The following is a 27,024-nucleotide window of genomic DNA, read 5'->3' as shown; positions in this document are numbered from 1 at the left end:
AACCTTTTTTATGGCATCATTTTCTTCTTTTCTAGCATCCTATGACTCAATGTGCACCTTTTTTTCGAATCTGCATTTCTTGTTGTAATGATTGCTACTCTGCCTCTTGATGTTCCACTTTGTCCATGAATAACATAAGGCAGTGCTTCATTTTTGTGATGTCAACACTGGCATTTCAGTGTCTGCCATGATTGAGATCAATACACAACAAGGTTCCCTGCAAGTGGAAAGAAAAACAAAGAGAAACCCTACATGGGAATCTATCATGCCACAACCGTCACATTTTCTAGGCAAATTTTGTAAAGGAGGGAAAATTGTTTTGTGCTTATGCCAACTTGCTAGTGAAGTTAGCTACTATACCTTCTAGAGTTTTGTCTCTGGCAATCAAATTGCAACATAACTCAAAAAGCGTGAAAATTGGTTTATGTGATACGTTAAAACATTTAAGTATAAAAGGATACCTTGTTTATGCTACCTTTATTTAGAAGATAAACTTCCGCAAGTAAGATATACCTGCATTAAGTATGCACAACCTTGTCGCGTTAAGGATGGCAATGCCTCAGTCTTTGCATATTCTGAAATTCGTTGCCGGACCACTCCTCGGACCTACACAACACGATATGAATATCACATTTGGTAAGCCATATAGTAATAATTTGCTGCAAAAAGACAATGATTGGCATTATAAATAAATCAGTCCTAGTTAACTCTTCATGGTAATATCTTAGCTTCCTATAAGTCACAAAGTTTATGTCCTCTATACATGTTTCAAAAGATATAAGACTTTTTAGAACATTGAGAAACCCAGAAGGGTACCCTTGTAAATCCAACAATAATCATGAGGAGGAACATACAAGAGATAAGCGCTGCTCACAATAAAGGCCATGGCAATCTGCAAGAACTTGTGCATATTCCTTCCGTGATGCCCTACTCTCAATCTCCTCCATCAATGGTTTTATCTGCCCTCCAACCAAAAGACCAACAAGCCATGCATCTTTACAACAATTGATATCCATGAACATCTAAAATAAGGTTCAAACTTTGAATAATAAGTCACCTCATTGGCTCCCGCCTTGAAGCGTACATAAAGAACTGAGGTTTCTGCCGCCTCTGATAAAGCCACTTTCCCATGGCTAGAAGCACTCTCTTTGATGCCAGCTTGCACCTGTTTCAAATAGCAATAGAAATTGATAGATTAGAGAAAGAAAGAAAGAAAGAAATTTTATTAGAGTCTTCGGAAGACCGATGGGTCTATGAGACTGAAAGAAAACTTGATACAAATCACAGTAAGGGTGGAGCTACTGAAACGAGCATCATCACCCGTGTTGAATCCTAAGTCTGATCATACATAATCAAATACATCTGGATGTAACAATGAAAAGAAAAGGACTGGAGCGGAGCGGAATCCTCCGTACGTCATGTCGCCCTAGCTGGTGCATAGCCGGTGATGGGACGTTGGCGCCCGTCAAGGGGTGCCGTGCGTCTCAGTCTCCTGGACGAGGCACGACGCAAGACCAGAGCCACTGTGACTCCCGTGGGACGTATCTCAGGTCTAAACAATGACGGGAGGTCCCCCAGAGTGATCTGTGTGTCCCCTCGATGTCTCGTGTGTCGTGCTACGATCGTCGGGTCGGGGTCTCTGTCACGTCTGCAGCTAGAGACTGGACGATCTCAATGTCACTCGATGGGAAGAGCTCTCTAATCCTGCTCAAAGAGGTGTCTGATGATGTTGCCAAGCCCCGTCACTTGAGTAAGTACTCTCTGTGTCGGACCCCCTCGTGAATGAAGGCCGCGAGGCATCTTTGATCTGGGTAGGCGAGGAATCTGGAAAGGAGCCCGGAGCTGTCTCTGAAGAGGCAGTGGTAGCGACCTCAGATCTCGTAGTACATTGGGCACCTGAAAATAAAATGCTCCTCCGACTCAACCTCTTGACAGTCGCACAATATGCATAAGCGATGCTCCCTAGGAATCCCCTCTGCTCTGCCGCTCTCTATGCAAAGGCAGTATGATGATACCCGAAACTGTCTGATGGAGATCCATAGTGAGTGAGGCATATGAAGCTCAGTGTACCCCGGTGGTGTGATGAATCCCTTCTTCAAAATACGAAGACAATAATCTCTGTAGAAACTCAGCTTCATTGGAAGCTCCCTCGGCTCCAACCAGGTCCTAAAGGTGTGTAGCTACAGGAGATCCTCTCGAATGACCTGGTTGGTGTGTGGCCCGATCGGGATGGTGGGTGGGAGTACCAGAGGGGCATCTAAACTGTACTGAAAAGGAGGTATCCTATCGATGTGGAACCCTAGTCTCACAAACCATCTGTGAGTCCGTGCATACCAGCATTGCTCGTCTCCCTCTCCTGCCAACCTCATGGAGGAATCGAGAGCCAACCATGGCAACCTCTGTCTCCCTGATGTGATGTGGTACAGACGGTTTCCCCCAAATCATCCGTGAGAGCATGAGGATCTGCAGGCGCTCCACCCGTGTCCACTCAATCTCTGACATGTCAGGCTCCCAACAAGGGCTGCCATACATACCGGCTAGTCGGACCAAGGAGTCGAAGAGAAGAGCCTTGGTCCGAGGGTCCTGGAAGTGGGAGTGGAAGCATTGTCTCTCTAGCCGAGCCAGTGAGGCGTATCCCCTGCTCAATCTGACCTGCATCGCTGGTCTCATCGTGAAGATCGAGCCGGAGAAGATGACCCCCAAGTAAGTGTATGAGGATACGATCTCAACTGGTGACCCACCGAAAGTAAAAGTAAACTGCTTCCGTTACATGTTTGCTCGAGAGGTGTTAAAGATCATGACCTTGGTCTTGCCAAGGTTGACCTCCAAATCATGGGATAAACAAAAAGCCTACAGTGCATCCAGGTGTCGCTGGAGCCCCTCGGGTGTGGACGACGAGTGCCACGTCATCTGCATAAAGAAGAATCCTAATGATGATCTCGGCAAGTGAGCAACCGGTCCCTCCGAATGCCCCCATGAAAGTCTCAAGCTCATTGATGTAGATGCCAAACAGGGTCGGTGATAAGGGACAACCCTGTTTGACCCCTATGGTACTCAAGATCTCATCTCTCCAACCTGCGCCTGTCCGAACTTGGCCTGAGACTCTCTCATACAGTGCCATGAGATTGCCCAGATGATCTCCTGATCAAATCCCAGTGTCTATAGGCGTGTGATGAGACGAGCTCGAGGTACTGTGTCAAAGGCTTCGCAGAAATCCACAAAGCAGCAATATACCCTCTCCTTCCGTGATCTCGCCTCCTCAATGACACTCCTGCGTGTGAGTATGTGATCCATAGTCCCATGGTCTCGCCTGAAACCGGCCTGACCCTATGCTCGGAGCCCTCTCATCTCTGCGAACAGGTTGACCGACACATCCAATACAATTGCATAGATCTTGGACATCACATGTCCAATCATGATAGCCTTGTAGTTACTCGGGTCCATGGGATCCCCTGACTTGTGAATGGGAGTGATGGTGTTAAGTGTCCAAGTGCGGGGGAAGCCAAGGCAAACAGCGTCATTGAATAGCTTTGCTAGGATCGGGGCTAATGTGTCGATCCCATATGCGATAAACTCAGGGCATAGCCCCTCGTGATCCTTAGCTCAGCCATTGTGCAGTTTCAATGTCGCATCCTTGACTCCCCCTCTAGTGAACAACGTGCAAGTGCTGGGGCGAGGTGTGTGTATGAGATCTAGAGTGGGCTGGTGTGGGACATCATAAAGATGGTGTGCATACGTGTGCCAGACTCTCATGTGCTGATGGAGACCTACGCTCAAGGAATCTCCGCCAAAAATCCTTAAGAGTTGCTGCTGTACAAGATGTGCAGCAGCTCCTTCTCATTTCAACGAAGAAATGCCTGCTTCTTCCGACGTACGAGACGTCGATACTTGCGTACCGTGTCTGGTGTGTTCGGGAGGTGACATTTGGTTTCAAGTCGGAGCTGTCAGCGATAAGCCTTGCACTCCACATCGTACCAATTGTTGCACGGTACACAACCAAGAGGTGGTGGTCTAGTGGACCATGTGGTGTGGGGAAAGATTTGGAGGGCAGCCTCGTGGAGTGTGCGACTAATCAGGGCAGCACGGTCCTCTATGAGTGGTATGTGATCAATGTAGGTTAGGAGTCTGTTTAGGCGTCCAGAGTAGGCCGGTGAGAGGCTGTGATCAAAGTGTATGTCGTGGTAGGTGTCGTGCTTCCTATGTGGTGTGTGTGGTGTGGCTAAGTGTGGGGTGGCGATAGTAAAGAATAGGTATGTGTGATCAGCTCCAGGAGGGAGTGGTGCTACGGTGAAGTCGATGATACATGAAGTGAAGGTAGGGGATCCCATGATGTAATCTACTACACTAGTGCCTCCCCCCCCGTGTGGGAAGCAAGTAAAACCACCTAAGGAGGGCCATAGGTCAAGCCCGTTGTAAATGATGAGGTCATGCATCCTGCCCAGATCAAGGAGCGCGTGTCCATATGGTGCAATAGGCCCGTGTGGGTCCGATGAGGTCGTGGTCATACCTGCTCCCCGTCTAGTTCCATATCTGGTAGCATGATAGAGTCATCTCGGAAGTCCAGGAGTGGTGCCTGGCGCGTGCTCGTCCTGGCGTTGAAGTCCCCAACAAGGAAAACTTCCCCGCGAGCTGAAAGGTTTGGGATATCTTGATGTAAGGGTGCATATGGCGATGTCTCACCCTCCTCTCGTGCCATTTTGGCAAAGTGGGATGTGTCTAGCAGGAAGTAACATATTGCCATGAAAAGGTCACGGGTGTCTGTGCGTCGGACGGATCCGGATCCACATGAATTGGGAGTGTGCGTCCTTCCTCTCAATGGAGATGACTCCAGCGAGGGAAGACCTGTACAATACTGCGACCCCATCTGATCCTCGGATTCCTCCTGTATCCCTCGTCTCATCCCTGAAGGCTGACTCCCATGTGTAGCCACTGACTATCGGTAGTGGACGCTCTGGGCTCTGGTGTGTCTCCGTGTAAAAGACTATGTCTCATCTTGTATAAGACTCCGAGAAGTTCCCTGGGTCTGATCATAAGGTACCATTACAGTTCCAAATGGTACAATCTAGGGTCTCGGAAACCTGAGTCTCATAGGCCCTGTCCCCCTAGGGGGTACGGGTGGGAGCCCGACGGGTGCCGGTCAACAACCTACCATCTCGGACCACGGCCCATTTCCCCTCCTCGCGAGCAACATCCCGCTGCTGCAGAAGAACTCGTCGCTCCTCAATCTGTAGTGGTGTGTCAAATCCTCGTCCATGGACAGGGTGGGATGCTCTCATAGAGTGGCTCGGCGTCGGAGTGTCGCTAGTCGAGCATGTGAATCTTTGAAGCGAATGACTAGGGGCTGCTCTCGGTTGGGATCTCTCCCAACACGCCATGCTCCCTCTATGCCATGGTCGGGGACCCCCATGGTGGTGGTCACAAAGGTGATCGCCTCCTCCATGGGCATCGTAGTGGTGCTGGTGGTGTCTCGCGTGATCCCTCGTATCCGAATGTTGAGCGCCTTCGAAGCCCTCTGCTGCTGCTCCTGTATGGCGGCTGAAACGGTTGCCTTTGCAGGCTCCTGTTTCGCCACGTCCACCCATCTAGTCGTCTCTACTATAGCCGACTGTATCGTGGCTATCTGTGACTGGGGTCCCTCCAGGAGCTGCTCTGAGGGTCCCAAGCTCCTCTTGAAGCTGTGTGATGTCGTGTCTGAGTCCCTGGATAAGGGTGCCCTGCTCGTGTTTAATGCGGGCCTGCTCCTGGGTGTATCGGGCCTGCTCCTAGGTATAATGTGTCAGCTCTGCCTGACGGGCCCGGATGTTGTGTATCTCAGCCAATAGGGAGTCCCAAGCATCTGGTGGGGGCCTAAGATGTCCTGGTCCAGGTGGGAACTGGATCTCGAGAGGGGTTGGAATGAAGGTGGGCTGTTGAGGTTGTACTGAGGGTGGGGACAGCATGATTTGGGCGGGGGAGTGGTATGTAGGAGTAGCGAGCCCGGACGAGGTGATGAAGGGTGGCTAACTGAGAGGTAGAGGTGATACGAGAGAGAACTATGTAGATTATGCAACTTGAGCTAATATTTACTCCTATCAAGTAAAGCGCATGCACAACAAGCAGTAAGCACTGAAACAGTTTTTACACAGCCAAACTGGAAAAACCTGGGAATCACAACTATTTAGAAACCTCCAATTGGTCATCCCTTGTTAGCTAGAGAATGTGAAGTTTGTGAGAGCAGAGAACACAAAACATTGAAGAAGGATGAGAAGCTGAAATGAACTGCACATAACTTTAAAATACGACACTGTGGGTTTTGTAGAAAACCCTAAACCCTAGACCTAGATTAAGTCCTAGAGCCACCCAAGGCATAGTGCCACATTTTTTGTTTTAAATTTTATTATTGCACCATCCTCTGACTCCTTCATTGAGTCAGATTCTTGATCTGAACCCATGAGAGCATTATCTATCCATCGTGAGCATAAGCCCAACAATCACCCCATAATGCAAACTGGTTGTAGGAGTCTGACTTGATCCTTAGAGATTGCACCATCATGCCTTACCAATCGCCCTCTGAGAAAACAAGTAATCATGTATACCAAGGGGGTACCTGCATAGGAAAATTTTCTTCTTTGGTAGACCCTTGGTGATTGGATTAACTCTTTGCATAGAGCTGTTTCGAGCTGCTTTATGAGTGCCTAATCATTGCTTATAGTGATAAGATCAACCAAATAGAGAATGACCAATATGAAGCTGTCCTTATTTTACTGGCTGCTGGCTTAATCCCATACAGTGAATTTTGAAGCTTGCAAACTTTTTGCTCTTGCCTCTTCTGCACAAAGCCAAGTGGCTCATCCATATAGACCTCCTCATCCAAATCACCGTTCAAAAAGGCTGATTCAACATCCATCTACCAAAGAGGCCAATAGAAATATCCTTCCATGGAAGCATTGTTCTTCGTAGACTGCAACTGGTACAAATGTCTCTATGAAGTCTACTTTCCCTTCATAGGAGTATCCTTTGGCAACTAGTCTTTGCCTCGTACTTGTCAATCATCCATCTACTTTGACCTTCTTCTTGTACAACCACATGCAATCCTACCACATTTTTTCTCTAGTTGAATGCAGTTTTCATCGTTCTTATCTTGTCTCTCTTAGTTTCTCCAGCTCCTCCTTCACTTGCCGCTTCAGACTTTTCTTTCTCATCTTGTGTGCATGGTTCTTGTTCTCTCTTTTGAAATGAAGTGAAAGATTTTAAAAAAGGTTCTTGGAAATAGGATTGGTATAATTTTGATATTCTCATCAAGAGAGATTTAATATAATAAAAAACACGAAAGAGACATTCACATATACCATTTAAGTATAAATTAAACTCATTGAAGTTTGAATCTCTTGACTACCAACTTCTTACTACCATGCTCCTGAGTACCAAGTTCTTCAATACCATGTCCTTAACTCCTAGGGTCCTAACTAGTAGGCTAGTCTTGACCACTGCCTCTTGGTAACTAATGACTATTAGGCTCTAGACTGGTCTGTGTGGCTTAAGCCTTGAAGTATAGGCTCATCATTGTCTGCTCATAACCCCTTTCTAGGATCCTTTAGATCAATCTTCAAGATTAGAGGCTCTTGCTCATCATAGCCTCCTATAGATGAGGCTTCCTTGCTTGCCCCACCTTTTCCAACGTCCCTTTGCTTCAAAAGAGAATTTGGTGGCTTAATAATCCATAACGGCCGAGTGAAAGATCATGAGGGGCTATGCACTGAGTTTATTGCATATGGGATTGACGTGGCCCCAATCCTCAGAAGGCTTTTCGATGACGTGGTTTGCCTTGGCTTCCCACACGCATAGGCCCTCAACACCATCATGCCCATTCACAAGATAGGAGATCCCATGAGCCCAGAAAACTACAGGACCATTATGATTGGGCATGTCATGTCCCAAGATCTATGCCTCAGTACTCGACACAGAGGTCAACAGATTCACAGAGATGCAGGGGCTCAGGGCCGAGGGCCAAGCAGGATTTCGACGTGATCACGAGACCATGGATCACATACTTGCACTCAAGGGGGTCATAGAGGAGGCCAAGTCGCGGAAACAGAGAGTATATTGTTGCTTCCTGCACTTCTGCAAAGCCTTTGACACGGTCCCACGAGCCTGCCTCATCAAATGCTACAAACACAAGGGTATGAATAGGAGATCATATGGGTTGTTATGGCACTATATGAGAGAGTCTTAGGCAGAGTTCGGACATGTGCTGGATGGACAGATGCGATTATGAGCACCATTGGGGTCAAACAGGGTTGTCCACTGTCACCAAGCTTATTTGGCCTCTACATAGACGAGCTCGAGACCTTTATGGGATCACTGGGAGGGGCTGGTTGCTCGCTCGTCGGCACGCTAATTCAGATACTCTTATACGCGGATGACGTTGTTCTGATGTCCTCATCTGCTGAGGGCCTCTAGCGACATTTGGATGCACTACAGGTTTTTTGTGAGTCACATGATCTGAAGGTCAACCTTGGCACGACCAAGGTGATGATCTTCAACACATCTCGAGCCGTCATGCATGGAGAGCAGTACACATTTTAATGAATCACCGATTGAGATCGTCTCCTCATATACCTACCTGGGTGTCGTCTTCTCCGGCCCGATTTTCATGATGAGACCAGCGATGCAGGCCCGTTTGACCGAGGATATGCCTCACTTGCTCGCTTGGAGAGACAGTGCTTTCACTCACACTTTCAGGACCCTCGGACCAAGGCTCTTCTTTTTTACTCCTTGGTTCGACCAGCAGGCATGTACGGCAGCCCTTATTAGGGGCCAGATCTCTTAGACACAGAGTGGGCTCGGGTGGAGCGATTACAGATCCTCTTGCTCTCACAGATGATCCGAAGCAAGCCATCAGTGCCGCAGCACATCATTCGGGCCGAGTTCGACGCGTCCCCACTGTAGCTAGATGCGGCGTTCCAGAACATTACCTATCTACAACGCGTCAAACAATACAAATCCAGCACAACAAAGCGTCACAGGTTGCCATGGCTGGCTCTATCTTCATCCATGGGCCTCGCAGATGGTGGGGATGAGAGAGGTTGGTATGCCCAGACACGTAGGTGGTTTGAGAGATTGGAGCTTCACATAGACAGGCTGCCTCCCTTTCAGTATAGCTTAGACGCTCCATCTATCCCCCCATTGGGATACCGCGAGGTCAACTAGGTCATTCGAGAAGATCTACTTGTTACCTTATCACACGACCACCTGTCGACAGGCGTTGACCACATGACGACATCTGTTGACCACATGTTGACCATGTGTCAACACAAGTTAGCCACGCGATCACACGGGTTCATCAGGAGTACTGTCCGAGGCTGTCAACCATAGGTCGACACATGTTAACCACAGGTGAACACATGTCAACCACAGGTCGACACAGGTCAACCACAGGTCGGCACAGGTCAACCAGGAGTTACCGTGTCCAAAGTGATCTCATCAAGAGCTGCGCACATGGAGAGTGAGCTTAGCACATGGAGCAGTCAGGAGTATTTATGTTACACAGTGGTTCAGTGATACAGTGGTGCAGAGGTGCGGTGAACCAGCTCACCTGCACATGGAGAATTTACACCATCAGGCTGGCGAGTCAGGGAGTCAGGAAGTCGCCGAAGCCATCAAGAGGTGCGGTGAACCAGCTCACCTGCACATGGAGAATTTACACCATCAGGCTGGCGAGTCAGGGAGTCAGGAAGTCGCCGAAGCCATCAAGAGAGCCAGCGGCGCAACGGCTATCCTCAACAGCTAAGGAGATAAGAGGATGACCAATGGGAAGAAAGAGGGGGAATTCTCAGCGAAGAAGGGACCCTCCAAGGCGGGGGATGAAGATGAAGGAGAAGGGAGAGAGAAAGGGGCGGCATTTAGCATTCGGCACTTGGCACGGGAGCGAGAGGGAGGAGAGTGAGGAGAGATAGAGGCTAGAGCTACGAGCTCGCCAAGGAGCGAATGTGAGAGATTTGTGTGTACCCTTTGTCTACTATGGGGATAGACCTGTGTATTCTGGTGATTTGCGACTTGTGTATTCTTGTGACTTGCGACTTGTGACCTGGGGATACGTCCAGTGATATGTACATTGGCCAATTCGGTCACTTTCTCATCTCTCTTGTCTCTTCCGGATATGGGGATTGTTCACCAGTGTAGGATTTTCTTATTTTGCTTATGTTGTGGAGTTCACCGGTGATTGTCACTTAGCATAGTGCACTCTTACGTCGTCGTTCATTGCAGTATAGCATACGACACTCGCACACTACTGCACGGTGCGCTCTGCACGATCCATTGCATTAGAGCATTGCACAACTCATGCTTCTCACACCAGTGGCCTTTGGCCTCCGGTAACACCTCCGGAAGGATAGGAACCCCGCCCCTCAAACAGTTTATGGCGATCACGGTGGGACACTGCTGGTATTGAGTAGCACGAGAGAAGTCGTGATCTAGGGTCCTAGAGAGAGGTCTTATGCCGAGTAGTTCTAAAACCTTTGAAGGAGCTAGTGAGAGAACTAGGAGGTACTTGAGGAGAGTGGAGAAAAGACTTCCGGCAGACCAAACTAGGTACAAGAAGCATTACGTGCGACGTAAGTTTGCGAAGCCCTCAACTCGAGCACAAAGTGAGCCCACTGGAGTAGTAGCCCGAGCAAGTAACTTCATCGACACTCTCATTGACTTGGACCAACAGGGACCCTGGTGGTCAGATCCGGACTCCGGAGAAGAAGAAGTGCAAAGCGGAGAACAGGTGAAAGAAGAGGGTACTAAGGACGAGGGCTCCTCCGGGACTCATCAAGGTCAAGGAAGCCCCTCTTCTCTTCCTGCAACGATGTCTTCATCAACCACCTCTTCTACCGGAGTGGTGACTCCATCTGCTCCTGCCTCAACCTCTTGTGGACAAGCTGCGACCTCATCTGTTATGCATAGCTCCGGGCTCCTAGCTAATCCTTCTTCTACATCTATTCCATTGGGGGGTACTTTTGCTCCGGCCATGCCTTTACCTCCCTTTCCATCCACACCGGTGTTGCCTTTTCCACCACCTCCTTCCTTCCCTTCTGCCTACTCATCCATGACTTCAGCTCCGTCCCTTTCTTTCCCAAATGCTCCCCCATCCTCTTTCACCCCCACATCTTCCATGTTCTCACCCTTTCCCTCTGCAACACCGAGACCCCCCACTTATGCGCTACCATCTGGGTACACTCCCTCTATGACTACATCAGTAGTGACTTCCCCATTGTGGTCCTCCACAGGAGGAGTTGTCGGGGTGGTCTCCTCCTTGGGAACACCAACACTCATTACAGCCCCATCAGGACTCCCTCCAACTCTTGCATCTTCTCCAACCTCTCGGGTGGGGATGGCCGTTCTCAGTCCCCCAGACAGAGCTAGACTTCTTGAGCTACTCAACAAGGTCCACGTGAAGACTCAAAAGTTCAAAGGCCACCTCCATGAGGATGCGGAAGCTCATGTGAGGAAGTTCCTCACAGCATGTAAAGCTAAAGGTGTGGAGAATGAGCATGCGTTCCTTCACATCTTTCCTTCGTCATTGGAGGATGCAGCGGATGTATGGTACAGTCAGTTTCCTCCGGACCACTTCCAGACGTGGACAGACCTAAGGGAGGAATTCTTACGCACTTTCAAGTTGGAAAAATTCGAACACATGATTGTCCAAGAGTTGTCCACTGACACCATGAAGCCTGGAGAAAGCATCTCTGAGATGTACACAAGGATGAGGGTCTTGGCGGCAAAGATGTCTGTGCCACCTAATGATGCTGTTATGAAGGGATGGTTTTTGAAAGCATTACCCCCTTCCATTGCTATAAGGTTGGTGGATAAACTCCCTGAACATGCCTCACTTCAAGACTTCCTAAAAGAAGCTGTCAAGATGGAACGGTCACAGTTAAGCTTTGCCTCATCAACGAATACGACCACCCAACTCCCAAGAGAGGAGGGATCATCCGCATGGCAGCAACTCAAGAAGGAGTTAGAAGAAATCAAAGAAGGCCTGAAAGATAGAATAAAGGTGGATGGCCAAGCGTCCTTTGAGGCCCAAATTCGAAGTGGCCTTTGGTGCACCGAATGCAAGGGTTCTAACCATGGTTACTGGGAGTGCCCCTCCAAGCGAAAGGTACCTACTTCTACCTCATTTTGTACATTTTGTGAGATCCATGGACATGATGCCTCTGAGTGTAGGTACCTTAAAGGATTAAGGAAGCTTCTTCCAGAGTATACCTCGGGGGAACCTCTGATTGCTGCAGTCAACAGAACGGTACCCATAACTTCTGGACCAGCAGAAGTATCTCCTGCTCCCCCTCTTGCAAGAGCATCTGAGCCACCTCCTCCTCCTGTCATGCCACCTCCATTGCTTCCGACTCCCCCTTTGCTCCAAGCTCCTGCCCCCAATTCAATTGGTTCCCCTTATTTCTATCCTCAACCATACTATGCCCCGTACCAACCACCTATGTCAGGAGGTGGCTATGGACCCTCTTATCAACGCGGTCGAAGGGGTGGTTTCAGAGGTGGACGCGGAGGTGCAGGCAGGGGTACAAACTTTAGAAGACCCATCATGTGTTACAGATGTGGCGAGTACGGCCACTACCAAGATGATTGTACACAGCCGTTCGGGGGACCCTCTTGTACACAGTGCAACACAAATGACCACTACACCAGAGATTGTCCCAATAGAAGAGTGGAACCCGCATCCCAAGTGAATATGGTTGATGTAGTAGTGGCGGGGGAGGGCAACAATCCCCATTTGATTGGCGCAGTGTTGGGCGCTGTGACACGGTCACATACAAAAGGTGACAAATGTAAGGGTGACTCAGAGTCAGCACCGGAGACCTCAGCACCAATGAGTTTGACAAGTGTTCCCCCACCGAGGTCATTCTCCTCCTCCAAGGTACACAGTACGCCCAGGAATAGACCACCCATGCTGGCTTCTGATAGTGATTCAGAAACAAACTCGAAGGGCCCACAACCATTAAGGTCAACCACTAACTCTGGGAGTGCCTCATCCTCGGGGGATCACTCTATGCCTTTGAGGTATCAGGAGGTAGTAAAGGGTGTCACGAGAGATCTTCAAACAAGTTCTGAAGATGAAGGTAGCACACGTCACCTTCCATCCCGCAAGTCCAGAACTGTGAGGTTTGCAACAGAAGTGACAACCCTCGGACAGTACCGGGATAAGGAGGCACGAGTAGGTCCTCCCACTTTGTCCTCAACAGCACTCAACAGAGAAGAGGCTATGGGGACAAGATCTAGTTCTGCCCAGGAAAAAGGGAAAGGAGTAATGGAAGAGAAACCACTGGAGACAATGACTCACAGTTCAGACCTACATCCACATCCTCGTGTAAGCTTCGACCCTCGGCCAGAGGCTAGGAGGATGAAGTTGCAAAAGGCTAATGCTAGTGTCCACCACTACTCCTTGTTTGAAGATCTTATGAGTTTCAAACCCAACCTCACTCTACGACAACTTTGCCTATTGTCCCCCCAAATCAAGCATCAGACTATTACGTTTCTGAATCGCCTCCCAGGAGGTCGACACAAGGGATCTACTCCGAGTGGGCCACCACCAGAGACATTACCGGCTCAGCATGGGTCTACACCGGACCACTTCTCTGCCTACGCTGCCCTCACTTGTGAACAAAGTCCCAAGCTCACCGTGGAGATCCATGGCGTGGAGCTGAAGGACGTCTTCCTCGATGGTGGGGCGGCTATGAACATTATGCCAAAAGGTACACTCCAAAAACTAGGGTTGAAGTTGACAAGTGATGTTCACTTTCAGGTACGCATGGCTGATCAACGCAGAGTAAAACCAATGGGTGCAGTCAAAGGTGTTCACATGAAGATTGGCGGAGTAACTTTTCTCTCCAATTTTGTTGTCCTTGATATGACCGAAAATGAACAAACTTACCCTCTACTTCTTGGTCGGCCATGGTTGCGGTCTTCAAAAGCCATTCAGGATTGGTCAACTGATGAAGTTCGATTGCCCCTGGGATCGACATCCCTCGAAATAGATATGGTCACAGGGCAGGCAAGGCACATACCAATAGAACTAGGAGAGGAGGATTTTGAAGAACAAGCCGGAGTCGAAGAGGAGCATTGGGCCTGTGGGGACTGGCCCACGGGTGGTGACCAAGGTATCAATGAGGAGACAACCCTAGAAGGATTTGAAAGTTTGACCTACTTGTTGGATCGGGCTGATCAAGAAGACGAGGAGGCTGTCATTTTGGATTGGATGGGAGCCCTGGGCTCATTAGCGGTCAACATGGTGGAACTATGCCAACAAGAAGATCAAGAAGAACACCTACTTGCAGTGTCAGAAATCCACCCAGAACGACAGGGTCTGGCTGAACTAGTTTACGAAAGGATGCCCTTTGGACTTTGCAATAGTCCACACATGTATAAGAGAATGGTCACTAGGGGTACTACAGTGGACACCACAGAGCGTACTGAGGACAATGATGGTAGTGCAGTAAACATTGAGGATCGTCCAGTGGCCTTTGGCCTCCGGTAACACCTCCGGAAGGATAGGAACCCCGCCCCTCAAACAGTTTATGGCGATCACGGTGGGACCTCCCTCCTCTCCCTCTACCTGCCCCCTCCCCTCCTGCGCAACAGCACCTCCCTCCTCTCCCTCTACCTGCCCCCTCCCCTCCTGCGCAACAGCCCCCCCCCTCCCTTCCTCTCCTCACCACCCTGCTTCTCCCCCTCCTTCCTGCGCAGCACCTCCCTCCTCTCCCTTTACCTGCCCCCTCCCCTCCTGCGCAACAGCACCTCCCTCCTCTCCCTCTACCTGCCCCCTCCCCTCCTGCGCAACAGCTCCAGCCCCCCTCTCTTCCTCTCCTCACCACCCTGCTTCTCCCCCTCCTCCCTGCGCAGCACCCCCCTCCTCTCCCTCTACCTGCCCCCTCCCCTCCTGCGCAACAGCTCCAGCCCCCCTCTCTTCCTCTCCTCACCACCCTGCTTCTCCCCCTCCTCCCTGCGCAGCACCCCCCTCCTCTCCCTCTACCTGCCCCCTCCCCTCCTGCGCAACAGCTCCAGCTCCCCCTCTCTTCCTCTCCTCACCACCCCTCCTCTCCCCTCCTGCGAAACAGCCCCCCCCTCTCTTCCTCCCCTCACCACCCCTGCTCTCCCCTCCTACAAAACAGCTCCCCCTCTTCCTCCCCTCACCACCCCTCCTCTCCCCTCCTGCGAAACAGCCCCCCCCTCTTTTCCTCTCCTCACCCTGCTTCTCCCCCTCCTTCCTGCGCAGCACCTCCCTCCTCTCCCTCTACCTGCCCCCTCCCCTCCTGCGAAACAGCTCCCCCTCTCTTCCTCTCCTCACCACCCCTCCTCTCCCCTCCTGCGAAACAGCCCCCCCCCCTCTTTTCCTCACCACCCTGCTTCTCCCCCTCCTTCCTGCGCAGCACCTCCCTCCTCTCCCTCTACCTGCCCCCTCCCCTCCTGCGCAACAGCACCTCCCTCCTCTCCCTCTACCTGCCCCCTCCCCTCCTGCGCAACAGCCCCCCCCCTCCCTTCCTCTCCTCACCACCCTGCTTCTCCCCCTCCTTCCTGCGCAGCACCTCCCTCCTCTCCCTTTACCTGCCCCCTCCCCTCCTGCGCAACAGCACCTCCCTCCTCTCCCTCTACCTGCCCCCTCCCCTCCTGCGCAACAGCCCCTCCCCTCCCTTCCTCTCCTCACCACCCTGCTTCTCCCCCTCCTTCCTGCACAGCACCTCCCTCCTCTCCCTCTACCTGCCCCCTCCCCTCCTGCGCAACAGCCCCTCCCTCCTCTCCCTCTACCTGCCCCCTCCCCTCCTGCGCAACAGCCCCCTCCCTTTCTCCCTCTACCCGCCACCCTGCCCCCCCCCCCTCTTCTGCGCAGCCCCTCCCCCCCCTCTCCCTCTACCTGCCTACGTCCCCCTCTCCTGCGCAGCTCTCCCCCCTTCTCCTCCCTACACCCTCTGCATCTCCCCCTCTCCCCTCCTAGCTCCAGCCCCCCTCCTTCCCCCTACTCTACATCCGTCCTTTTACTCTCCCTCTCCACCGACACCCCTTCCTCACTCTTTTCCTCTCCATCGAAGCATGGGCCTGCACTGGTGGCTCTGCTACGGAATCCTCTCGTAGCAGATTCCGGGCTGATGAACCTCGACATCAACACCTCCTCCTCCCTCCTTGCCTCTCCAGACCTCGACATCGACACCCCCTCCGTACCCTTTTCCTCTCCATCCGACGCCATCGTTCATGCCTACCCGTGCCTCTCGCCACAAGTACAAACCCAGATTACCCCGCGATACTTTATTCGTTGACTTCCATCGGGCTCGAGCAGGCCACACGACAGGATCGGGACCATCTTCCATGGCATCACTTGGCAAACGCACCACTGATGACCTGGGTGCCGGGTCTACACCACAAAGCACTTCGAAACGACCTCGAGCAGTTGATTCACCTCCCTCCGACAGGATCACTATCATATCGGATGAGGAGCTATCCCCCTTTTCGAGTTCTTCTGATTCAGATCATGGAGGCTCTGACTATCTGCCCCCCACAGGTACAATCAAAACACCATCCAAGGCATCCAGTGGGCACAGTGGTCACAGTAACGGTGGCGGTGATTTGGCCCCACAAAGTACGGCTTGTGATCTTCCACCCCCAGCTTCATCCTCCTCGATCATTCGGGTGGTTTTCAAACCTTTCCTCGATCCCACACTCAAGCTGTCTAGTATCTTGTCACCTGATGAGATAGCCCGCATGTCTCTCGTGGAGTTTGATGATGTCACACTTCCCCAGGTGGACGTCCAAATGTGTACTGCGTTCATTCAGTCTTATGACTTTGCAACAGACACATTCGGATTCTTGAATTCCCGTCACATGTTCACTCCTAGTCTCGTATCCACATATCTCCGTCTTCCCACACTTCCCTTTTTGCCACCTCACACTGGCTCACCCACATTCCTGTCCTTCTTGTCTACCTGCAAAACTCATCGCAGAGGACATGAATGCAAGAAAGTTCTCGAGGGAAACAGTCGAGAGGCGCTTCTAGCGAGGTATTTGTTCACACACTTCTACTCTGCCCCAGGCCACTTCTTCATCACCAAGGCGATCCATTCTGCCTTAGACTCCATCCTCTCGGTCACTCCCTATGATTTCGCCTCACTCTTCTACTCTGCCTTTCGTAACACAGTTCGCAAGCGTCGGGGCACATATACCTGTACTTGTGGGCCCCACCTCACCTTCTTACTTCATCAATGGAAGGCCAACCCTCCGCCCATTGTCACAGGTCGCCTCCCTTCCATATCTCTCTCCCCTCCTGTCACCCCCTCTTCCACATCGTTCACTGTCACTTCCAGTGTTCCTTCCCTCGGGACTGCCTCTTCTCCTCTTTCGCTCAGGAGGACACCTCGGCGAGCGCCACCTCCCGAAGTCTGCACCGGAGCTTCTTCAGCATATTCTGTTACCGGGGCCACAGGGTTACCATCAGTGACATGTCTTGTATCTCCATCAGTCGTGCCCGTGCCAGGACTTGCCTCTCCATCAGTCACACTTGTCCAGGCTTCTCCAGCGATCTCCAGACTTTCCATGGGAGGGATTGCACCAGGTACACCTCCTGTTGTACCCGTGACGACGACTGTTGTACCCGAGACTTCCTCGACAGGTGTATTGTTACGCAGGACTGCAGCTGTTTCGTCTTCACCCCCTACCACTTTCACCGATGCAGTCATCACCACAGTTCAGGCGACCTCTGACCATGGTTTGGACCAGGTATTGGACCTGAATCTTAGCCTGGGACCCGACTCCCACTCCCATGGGCTTTCTCAGGAGATGTCATCCCAGGGTGTACTTCACATTTCAGCCTCCCCAGGCAGAGACAGGACTAGAGACGGGAGTGGGAGCCCCTCTCGCGGAGATGCTCCATCGGCCACTTCAGCCTCAGAGGAGGTATTTGAGGGAGGGATTCTGCCCAAATCTGTGGATTGCCCACCCCTTCATGAAAATGATATGTTCACAGCTTACATAGCTGCTTCATCGGGCCCACCTCTTTCAAATATTTCCCTGGTGGAAAAACAGAATGAAGATTACAGCCAACTACTATCTGTCCTTCACAAAAAACGCTCACCAGTATGTGGGGAAGAGGAGGATCTCACTCAAATCTTCACCATTCCCTTGCAGGACTGCCTCGCACAGAACAAAAAGATCTCCAGGGCCCCGACATGTTTTGTGCACTTGGACAAATTGGCACCTACAGGAAACCTGTCAACCGAGGAAGAGGGAGCTCTTCCTGACATGTTTGAGGAATTGGGGGACGTCATTAATTTGGCGGACAGGATGAATTACAGCGACAGGTATGCGTGGATGAAAAGGTCCCTGCACCTTGCTCAGCGTATCATGGATGACACCTTCACACAGCTTGGGACAGCGGTCTTCAATTCCACAGGTTATGCTCATAAGCTCCTCTCTCAACAGCAACATTTAAAGTTAGAATTCGAGAGAGCTCAGGCAGCCCAGCAGTGCGCCACTAGCGTAACACTTCGACAACAGGAGGAAAGGTGGCAGAAAGAGAAGGACTCAGCAATACATGAGCGTGACATCGCTTGGAATATTCAGAAGGCTGCCCTTGAGGATCGCCTCCATAATCACAGGCAGGAATGGGAAGCAGCAATGACATCTTTACGCAGCCAACATGCTGCAGCTCTGGCAACTTTGCACAGCCAGCATGTCACGGAGGTGACCAGATTTCACCAGGAGATTATCAAATTAAAAGAGTCTTTGTCTTCCTCTGAGATTGCCAAAGAAAAATCAGAATCCAGAGTGGCTGAATTGGAAACGAAGCGTGCATCCATGGAGGAAGAATTCACAGCTCTTCGGATGCAGTTGGCCACCCTCCAGACTTCCCAGTCCACCTTGCAAGAGCAAAAGGATCATTACTACCGGCGATACCACCGATATAAAGACAAGTATGACAATCTGAGAAATGTGATGGACACGCTTGAGTGTGAGGAGGAAGCACCCCATCCACAGATACCTATGACTGAGCCAGAGCAAAGGGATGCGCAAAAAGCCACAGAGGCAACTACGAAGGCAGACGAGGAGAAGGCAGAGGAACAGGCTGCAGCTTTACCACCCTCTGTAATCTCATAGAAGAGTTGATACATGGCTGTTGGTGTTTGGGTTTTTTTTTTGCACTGTTAGATTTTGCCAAACTGTTTGGCCCTCACTGTAAATATCAGTGTTTTACCTCAAGTTGTACTCAATTTTTTCTGCAATTTTCCATGCTGTCCCTTGTAATACAGCAGTTTGTTTTTCACATCTCCACTTCATACAAATCTTGAATTACTCCCACGGCCAACCACATGGTCTGTACTCTGTCCTTTTCCCACTCCATCACCATATCCATGGTTTGAAAGTTCATCTTTATTTTTCTATGACGGATTCGTCCAACCTTTCTATTCACCGGGACGGTGAATGATAGTGGCGGGGGAAACTGTTACCTTATCACACGACCACCTGTGGACAGGCGTTGACCACATGACGACATCTGTTGACCACATGTTGACCATGTGTCAACACAAGTTAGCCACGCGATCACACGGGTTCATCAGGAGTACTGTCCGAGGCTGTCAACCATAGGTCGACACATGTTAACCACAGGTGAACACATGTCAACCACAGGTCGACACAGGTCAACCACAGGTCGGCACAGGTCAACCAGGAGTTACCGTGTCCAAAGTGATCTCATCAAGAGCTGCGCACATGGAGAGTGAGCTTAGCACATGGAGCAGTCAGGAGTATTTATGTTACACAGTGGTTCAGTGATACAGTGGTGCAGAGGTGCGGTGAACCAGCTCACCTGCACATGGAGAATTTACACCATCAGGCTGGCGAGTCAGGGAGTCAGGAAGTCGCCGAAGCCATCAAGAGGTGCGGTGAACCAGCTCACCTGCACATGGAGAATTTACACCATCAGGCTGGCGAGTCAGGGAGTCAGGAAGTCGCCGAAGCCATCAAGAGAGCCAGCGGCGCAACGGCTATCCTCAACAGCTAAGGAGATAAGAGGATGACCAATGGGAAGAAAGAGGGGGAATTCTCAGCGAAGAAGGGACCCTCCAAGGCGGGGGATGAAGATGAAGGAGAAGGGAGAGAGAAAGGGGCGGCATTCAGCATTCGGCACTTGGCACGGGAGCGAGAGGGAGGAGAGTGAGGAGAGATAGAGGCTAGAGCTACGAGCTCGCCAAGGAGCGAATGTGAGAGATTTGTGTGTACCCTTTGTCTACTATGGGGATAGACCTGTGTATTCTGGTGATTTGCGACTTGTGTATTCTTGTGACTTGCGACTTGTGACCTGGGGATACGTCCAGTGATATGTACATTGGCCAATTCGGTCACTTTCTCATCTCTCTTGTCTCTTCCGGATATGGGGATTGTTCACCAGTGTAGGATTTTCTTATTTTGCTTATGTTGTGGAGTTCACCGGTGATTGTCACTTAGCATAGTGCACTCTTACGTCGTCGTTCATTGCAGTATAGCATACGACACTCGCACACTACTGCACGGTGCGCTCTGCACGATCCATTGCATTAGAGCATTGCACAACTCATGCTTCTCACACCAGTGGCCTTTGGCCTCCGGTAACACCTCCGGAAGGATAGGAACCCCGCCCCTCAAACACTACTACAATTACACACATTCAGGACCTGGTTGGAGCCGAGGGAGCTTCCAGTGAAGCTCAATTTCTATAGAGACCATTGTCTGCACATCTCTGAGGAGGGTTTCATTGTCCCACCAGAGTACACTCGGATCCACCTGCCACACTCACTGAGGATCTCTATCGGGCAATTTCAAGTTTCATCACACTGACTCCGTATTGAGAGCGGGCGAGCTGAGGGGATACCCAAGGAGAGACGCATATGCACGTTATGTGATCGACAGGAGGTGGAGTCAGTGTCGAACATGCACTCACCATGGTGTTCTTTGCAATGGCGCTCCCTCTCACGCTCATTTCTTCGTCTGCCCAACCTTCGGGAAGCGTAGAAATTTGATTATTTAGCTCAGGGTGAGAGTTTATGCTTCCAATTCTTTGGCTCACAACAAAGAAAGTATTTGGACAAGCAACTTCCGAGGCAAATGTGTAGGTGGAATCAAGAGCAAGATTCACAATCCTACAACCATCAACGACGATCTTCCCAAGTGCAGCAGGTATCATATCCTACACAAGGAGATGTTGGGTGATCATCCGTGATGGGCATAGAACGCTGATGTTCTCCGTTGATAACACAGCCACTCTCTATACAATGTGGGCAAAGTATTGCATTGCATTCATCGCCAAGCCAAAACAAGCATTGCAAGCTGAATAGATAGATAGATCGCGATCAACACCAATCCTCTACGTGGGTACAAAGTCTTTATTGAAGCGTGTTGAACGTAAAAGGATCGCAAGACAATTCGTTAAACATCTCGTCTGCTTCTCCGTTATCCCACTGGTGCCTTTGTACCCTTCGATGAAGTATCAAATATATTCCTTCAACACTTGTGATTATCTAAAGTATCTCACACCAAAAGAAGCAACAGAAGCTTGTATCGCCCCCAACCTTCCATCGCTCAATTATTATTCCTCTATGCTTGAAGAGAACCCTCTTCAGAAAGGGCTTTTTCCTATGCTGGTTTGCAGCTGTGGAGGCTTCTAACTCAAGGTCACATGCTGATGTAGAGTCCCCTTGTAGGCAGCCTTTGTCCTCCCTTAAAATAGGGCATTTTATCCCTCTTGGTACCTTTTAACCGTCTTGGTACCTGCAACAAATCAATGAAGTCCACCACCATGGCACCCATTAATTGTTAGCGCTTGCATGCAAATAAAACTTTAGACTAATCCTAGTCACTGTGAGCGTCCCCACTAAACACATGTGGGCGCATAACACACATAAACTTCTCTGGTTGACCAGGGCCAACCCTCTTGGTCATAATGAAGGGCTTTGACCAACAGTCAAGGGGCTTAATCATGGCCAAGTCTCTCCACCAACCGAGGATGCATTGTCTTGGTTGACTAAAGTCAACCCTCTTGGCCTAAGCCAAGTCTCCCTTACCGAGGTCAAGTGTCTTTGACCGAAGCCAAGTTGGAGCTTCCCCGTTGGGAATCGTCTTCTATGTATTTTGCTTGGAATCTTTACAGCTTGGTGACACATGGCCTACATGTGTCTTCTATGTATTCACGGAGCAAGGCATTCGCTACATGTCTAGGCTACTAGCCCTATTTCAAAGATTCGCTAGGTTGTCTGTAAAAGGGCTAGTTGGACAACCAAATTTTTCCGCAACCCTTCCTAATATGAAGGTTGAACTACCATGATGAAGCTAGAGACAAAGCTTTTGTATGATGGTGCAAAAGAATTCAAAGTGATAGGCATAAAGTTCTTATCCTCCATCTTCTCACCAATAGCTCCCAATTGCTTGGTGATGTTCTTAAGCTTCGTGAGATGAGTGGAGAGTCAATCTCCCTCTCTCATCCTCAAAGAATGAAGCTGTCCTTTGAGCTGCAATACTCTTCCTCCATTGTTCACCTCCAAGTTACCCTACAATATCTTCCATGCTTGTGCTAAAGTCTCTCTACTCATTCAGTGAGTAATGAGAGAGAATCTAATATTTGCAGTCAAAATAGACAATACTTGTCCATCTTTTGCATTTCATTCTTCTATTTTCTTGGCATCTGCGAGTATCTTTGTGGATACGCTTTCAACAATCTTCCACAAACATTTGAATTTTGAATGGTATCTTCATTGTAGACTTCCATACAGGATAGTTTCTAGGTGCTACTCAACTTTGCTCCCACGAGGCATGTTATCTAAAGGCAGTGCCTACAAACACATGCGATCCCCAAAATACTACTGCTGTGAACATAACAGTAGTACCTTTGTAAAAGATTAAAAACCCAGATGTGGGTTGGCTGTCCGAAGACTCAATATGCTGTCAAAAACTGTCACAAATGCATAAAAAGACCTCAATGTGTACAAATTGCATCCACAGGGAAAATTTTGCTGTTGAAAGTGAAAGACTGTTTGAACTCAAAAAAAAAACTGTGAACCACAGTGCAAGAATGCTGTGTTTTGCACATTTAATCCCATTTTGAAGTGACTTTTTTCCATTTTTATGTTGTACTTCAATGCGTGCAGACTAAACAGACACTTTCAACAGTTTTTGCTAGTCAAAACACACTCACACTGATTTGTGCCACCCCCCCAAGAAAAAGAGTAGCTCCGTGATTATGCATGCAGGTTTTTGTAGCCCTTTGAATTGTTGGAATCGAAAACACTGCAAATCATTTTTGGAGTACATGTCACGCTGTTTTCAAGCTGCATCCTTGCTGCCCTGAGCTGCATAAGTGTTCCCATGTGATTGCAAGCTATGTGCCTCCAGTGCAGAGAAAGTTCCCGTGATGAAACTTCTCGTAGTTGTTGGTGTGCCTCCAGATCACCTCCAAGGATTTATAGGTGCATGTGTGTGCGCAGGACTAGCCTGGGAGAGAAGATCCGATACCACTCGTAAAGTTTATAGGAGCGGGAAAAGAACACAGAACGTCAGAGAGAGCTTGAAAAGCAACAACTTTAAAATATCAAGAAACAATGGGTTTTGTAGAAACCCCTACACCTTGGAAGTAGATGGAGTCCTAGAGCAAGACATGGCATAGTGCCGCATTTACTGTGCGAAAATTTATTATTGCCACATCCTCTCAGGAACCCTAGTCCTTCATTGAAGTCAGATTCTTAATCTGGACTCTTTTACAATCCATGAGGGCATTATCCTATCTATGATGCTCATAATCCCAACAAAGAAAGTTTCAGAATTTAAGGCTTTATGCATAGCCACAAAACTACTTAAAATACCATAGCTAAAATCACCACACACAATCGTAAAAAGAATAACATCACAGATCCCACAATAAATTAGACAAGCAGTTGTCATGGTCCACAAATTTCATTTTCCTACAGAACATCTGTATTTAAAAGGAAATGCATCCATCTGCAGATCAAAATATCCATAAATACAATCTTTTGCCCAAATAGTAACGATCACACTCTAGTTTTTGCATACCTGCAGTGAAGCCACTTTGAGCACCCCAAGTACATGTGTTCTCACCATTCCCAAGGAACGAGACTGTTCCACAACAGATTTTGTATAAGCACTTTATGCTAAAGAGAGTCATAAAGACCAAACTTTCAGCATTGTTCAGCTACACCAATCCATGTTTAAGGTATTCAACCTATTTAGAAAGGATCCAATTAAAGGTCATGAGCAAATAACCATCGACAGGAAGGTAAGCTAGTTCTCATGGCAGTCGCAGTTTGCAATCCATGAACAGTCTTCACAGTGATATAGAAAGCTACTGTAGATGCCGTAAATCAACAGCATTGCATGATCAGGAATCGTGGTGTTATTTTCATGTCACTAAATATTATTAATCTTGCACAGTTTCTGCAAAGCTTCGTCAATTTCTGTGGCAGTGATCCCTGAACCGTCAATTTTGACATATCTCTAGTGAACTCCTTGGAGTTTCTGTGCCCAAAACAGTAAAGTGCAAGCGTTTTGCATGAGCATTGACCTCCTTCACTTGAAATGATTCTTTGGCACAACTGTCAGCATCCATGTACATGTACATAAAACAAGCTTACTCACACATTCTTTCCTTCAACTTCAGATGCTCCAGCATATTGCAAAATCTGCCATTATTCTTGTCGAGAGACCCTTAAGATCACGACTTAAAGGCCATCCAGGTGAAATTTTTGAAGACATTGCATGCAGCTGTGCCATCCATGTGCAAGAACCCTGAATAGGGGAAAGGCTATGGAGGACTCAGAAAAGTAAGTACAGCTTTTTTACCTGCAGTTGCCTGAACTTTACAAGGTAGACAGCTGAATCTGCATATTGTGGATTATTGCCAACGTACCTACCAATACCAATATCATCTCCTATATCAAATTAAAATGCTAGAGGGAATTAAAGGAATGCTGGAAAATGTACTTTTACTATAATAACAACCTTAACTATCGAAAATCATATCAAATGCAAAAGATTTCCAACCACAGCCTCTCAGTGCATTCTTCTACTTACGATATGCACTCATCGAGCCGTTTCAATAACGGAAGGAAATGCCCACTTGCAACACTCATTGTAGGAGCATAGAATTGTGTCGCTATCTGATCATACATTGCCCAATGAAGTGTCAGTACTAACTGCAGATTCATGCAGCAGATCACAAGTTGGACATTTCCAATCTAACCTAACAGAGAAAAGCAAGAAGATGATAACCCTGACATAGGTGGCATACAAATGTGATGTCAATATACAAAATATGCAATCAACAAATGGCATAGAATAAGGAGCACACTGCTCTGATGTTTTCTTGGTTTTGACAGGCATGAAAATTCCTTACATGGATGTTTTGAAATTAAAAACCTTTTGGAAAACGAGTAGCCAGTTATCCTAGATAAATGCAGCTCCCACACCACTACAATTATTAGCATTTGTTCAATCATAAGTTTCCCCTTGAATTAATATGCTATCAAATATATACTTCAGCATTATCTTAACTGTCACTTAAAACTTGATAATCTAAGATGTAATTGTGCTCCTCTTCCATATCGTCGCCCCCATTCAAATCCACCTCATAATATGCCATAACTTTTTTACCTCTTTGGTGGAAAATCCACAATTTGCCTTCTTGGCATAAACTGCTGCTCACAACACCTTTTTCAAATGCTTAGTATTCTCTTTTTTATTTATTGTGAAACCAAGTCATCATTCATGAACATTAGGATAAAATTTACCCGATAGGGATAGGGTCTCAGGTTCCTTAGACCAGCAAGCATGATTTTCATCATAAGTACATCATTTGCACACTTTTTATGTCATATGGAATGGTTTTGTGCTAACCAACCATGATTCATCATGGGTCACATGCTTATTTGTGGGCATATGCCTTGCGGCATTGTGCATTCTTTGAGTGATATATTGTCAAGCATTATGTATAATATGAGTTTCAAGGTATCAGAGAGTACTCTAAAGACGAGTACTCTAAAGACCGAGAAAAGTAAGACTCGAAAATTTACAAGTTTGCCTAGAGCCTTTGACATAAGTGATTGAACCTGGAGTAATAGATATACCGGGGATAATGGCTAAAACGTAATCGCAAGGTAGTGGTACCTAGTGAAAATGATATCAGGCAGAGGGTCATTCGACATGCCATGATAGCCTATTGCGGAACATCCAGGTGTCGAGAAGGCATATGACCTCGTGAAACAAGATATCTTTTGGCCAAAGATGAAAAAGCAGATTCCTGAATATGTGACAAGGTGTTTTTCATGTCAAGTGAGTAAGGCAAGCCACCTGGCCTTTTATAGCCCTTGGAGATGCCATCGCACAGCTGGGAAAGCATTTCCATGGATTTTATAGTTGATCTACCTACAACACAAGGTGATGTGATTCTATTCTTGTGGTGGTTGACCGTCTTACCAAGATGGCTTACTTCATTCCAGCTAGGGAGTCTGTTAGTGCTCCACAAGTAGCAGATTTTTTTATTCATCATCTATTTCGTCTACATGGATTACCCAAATCCATAGCCTCAAACAGGAACTAGATTTACCATCCATTTTTGGATTGTTGTGTCTGAGACAATAAGGACTAAGTTGGGAATGAGCAGTGGGGATCATCTTGAAATGGATCGTCAAACGGAGAGTGTCAAACCAACTTTCGATGATAATGCAAGTACACGATCTGAAGATACCCACATTGTTAGTTCCATAGCATGGTTTACCTCCACCGAAAGCGCCTTAGGAATCCATGTTCCAGATGCGGAGAGCATCTTCACATTTCATCATCAATGCCTAAAGAGGGAAGGAAAGATATGCTCCAACCAAGATAGAATGGCTTATAAGGGTCAATCAACATTATCCTTTACAGAAATGACATTTATTTGTGTTGCGCTTTATGTATACGGTCAAAAGGTTTTAATGCCAAGGTCATCAATGAGGGTGAATGGCACAGGCTAGATGGATCTAAGGC

At 48.6% G+C, this 27,024-nt stretch overlaps 1 protein-coding gene across 2 annotated transcripts in view; it reads right to left on the bottom strand.

Moving 5' to 3' along the window:
- The window catches only part of LOC147891349 (sec34-like family protein), a 156,211-nt gene that overhangs the window by 89,459 nt on the left and 39,728 nt on the right, over positions 1 to 27,024 (bottom strand). For both annotated transcript variants that reach the window (XM_087389550.1, XM_087389551.1), the window contains exons 9-14: positions 25,075 to 25,160; positions 24,844 to 24,910; positions 24,058 to 24,120; positions 1,058 to 1,165; positions 855 to 959; positions 514 to 606 (exon numbers count right to left, since the gene is read on the bottom strand). In XM_087389550.1, the coding sequence (XP_087245676.1) occupies positions 514 to 606; positions 855 to 959; positions 1,058 to 1,165; positions 24,058 to 24,120; positions 24,844 to 24,910; positions 25,075 to 25,160 (522 nt within the window). The remainder of the gene's footprint in view (positions 1 to 513; positions 607 to 854; positions 960 to 1,057; positions 1,166 to 24,057; positions 24,121 to 24,843; positions 24,911 to 25,074; positions 25,161 to 27,024) is intronic.

This window comes from Dipteris shenzhenensis, chromosome 18 (genome assembly GCF_047967505.1).
Source record: "Dipteris shenzhenensis isolate YYH24624 ecotype China chromosome 18, Dip_SZ_1.0, whole genome shotgun sequence".
Classification (NCBI taxonomy): domain Eukaryota; kingdom Viridiplantae; phylum Streptophyta; class Polypodiopsida; order Gleicheniales; family Dipteridaceae; genus Dipteris; species Dipteris shenzhenensis.
This window is presented reverse-complemented; position numbering and strand designations above follow the sequence as displayed.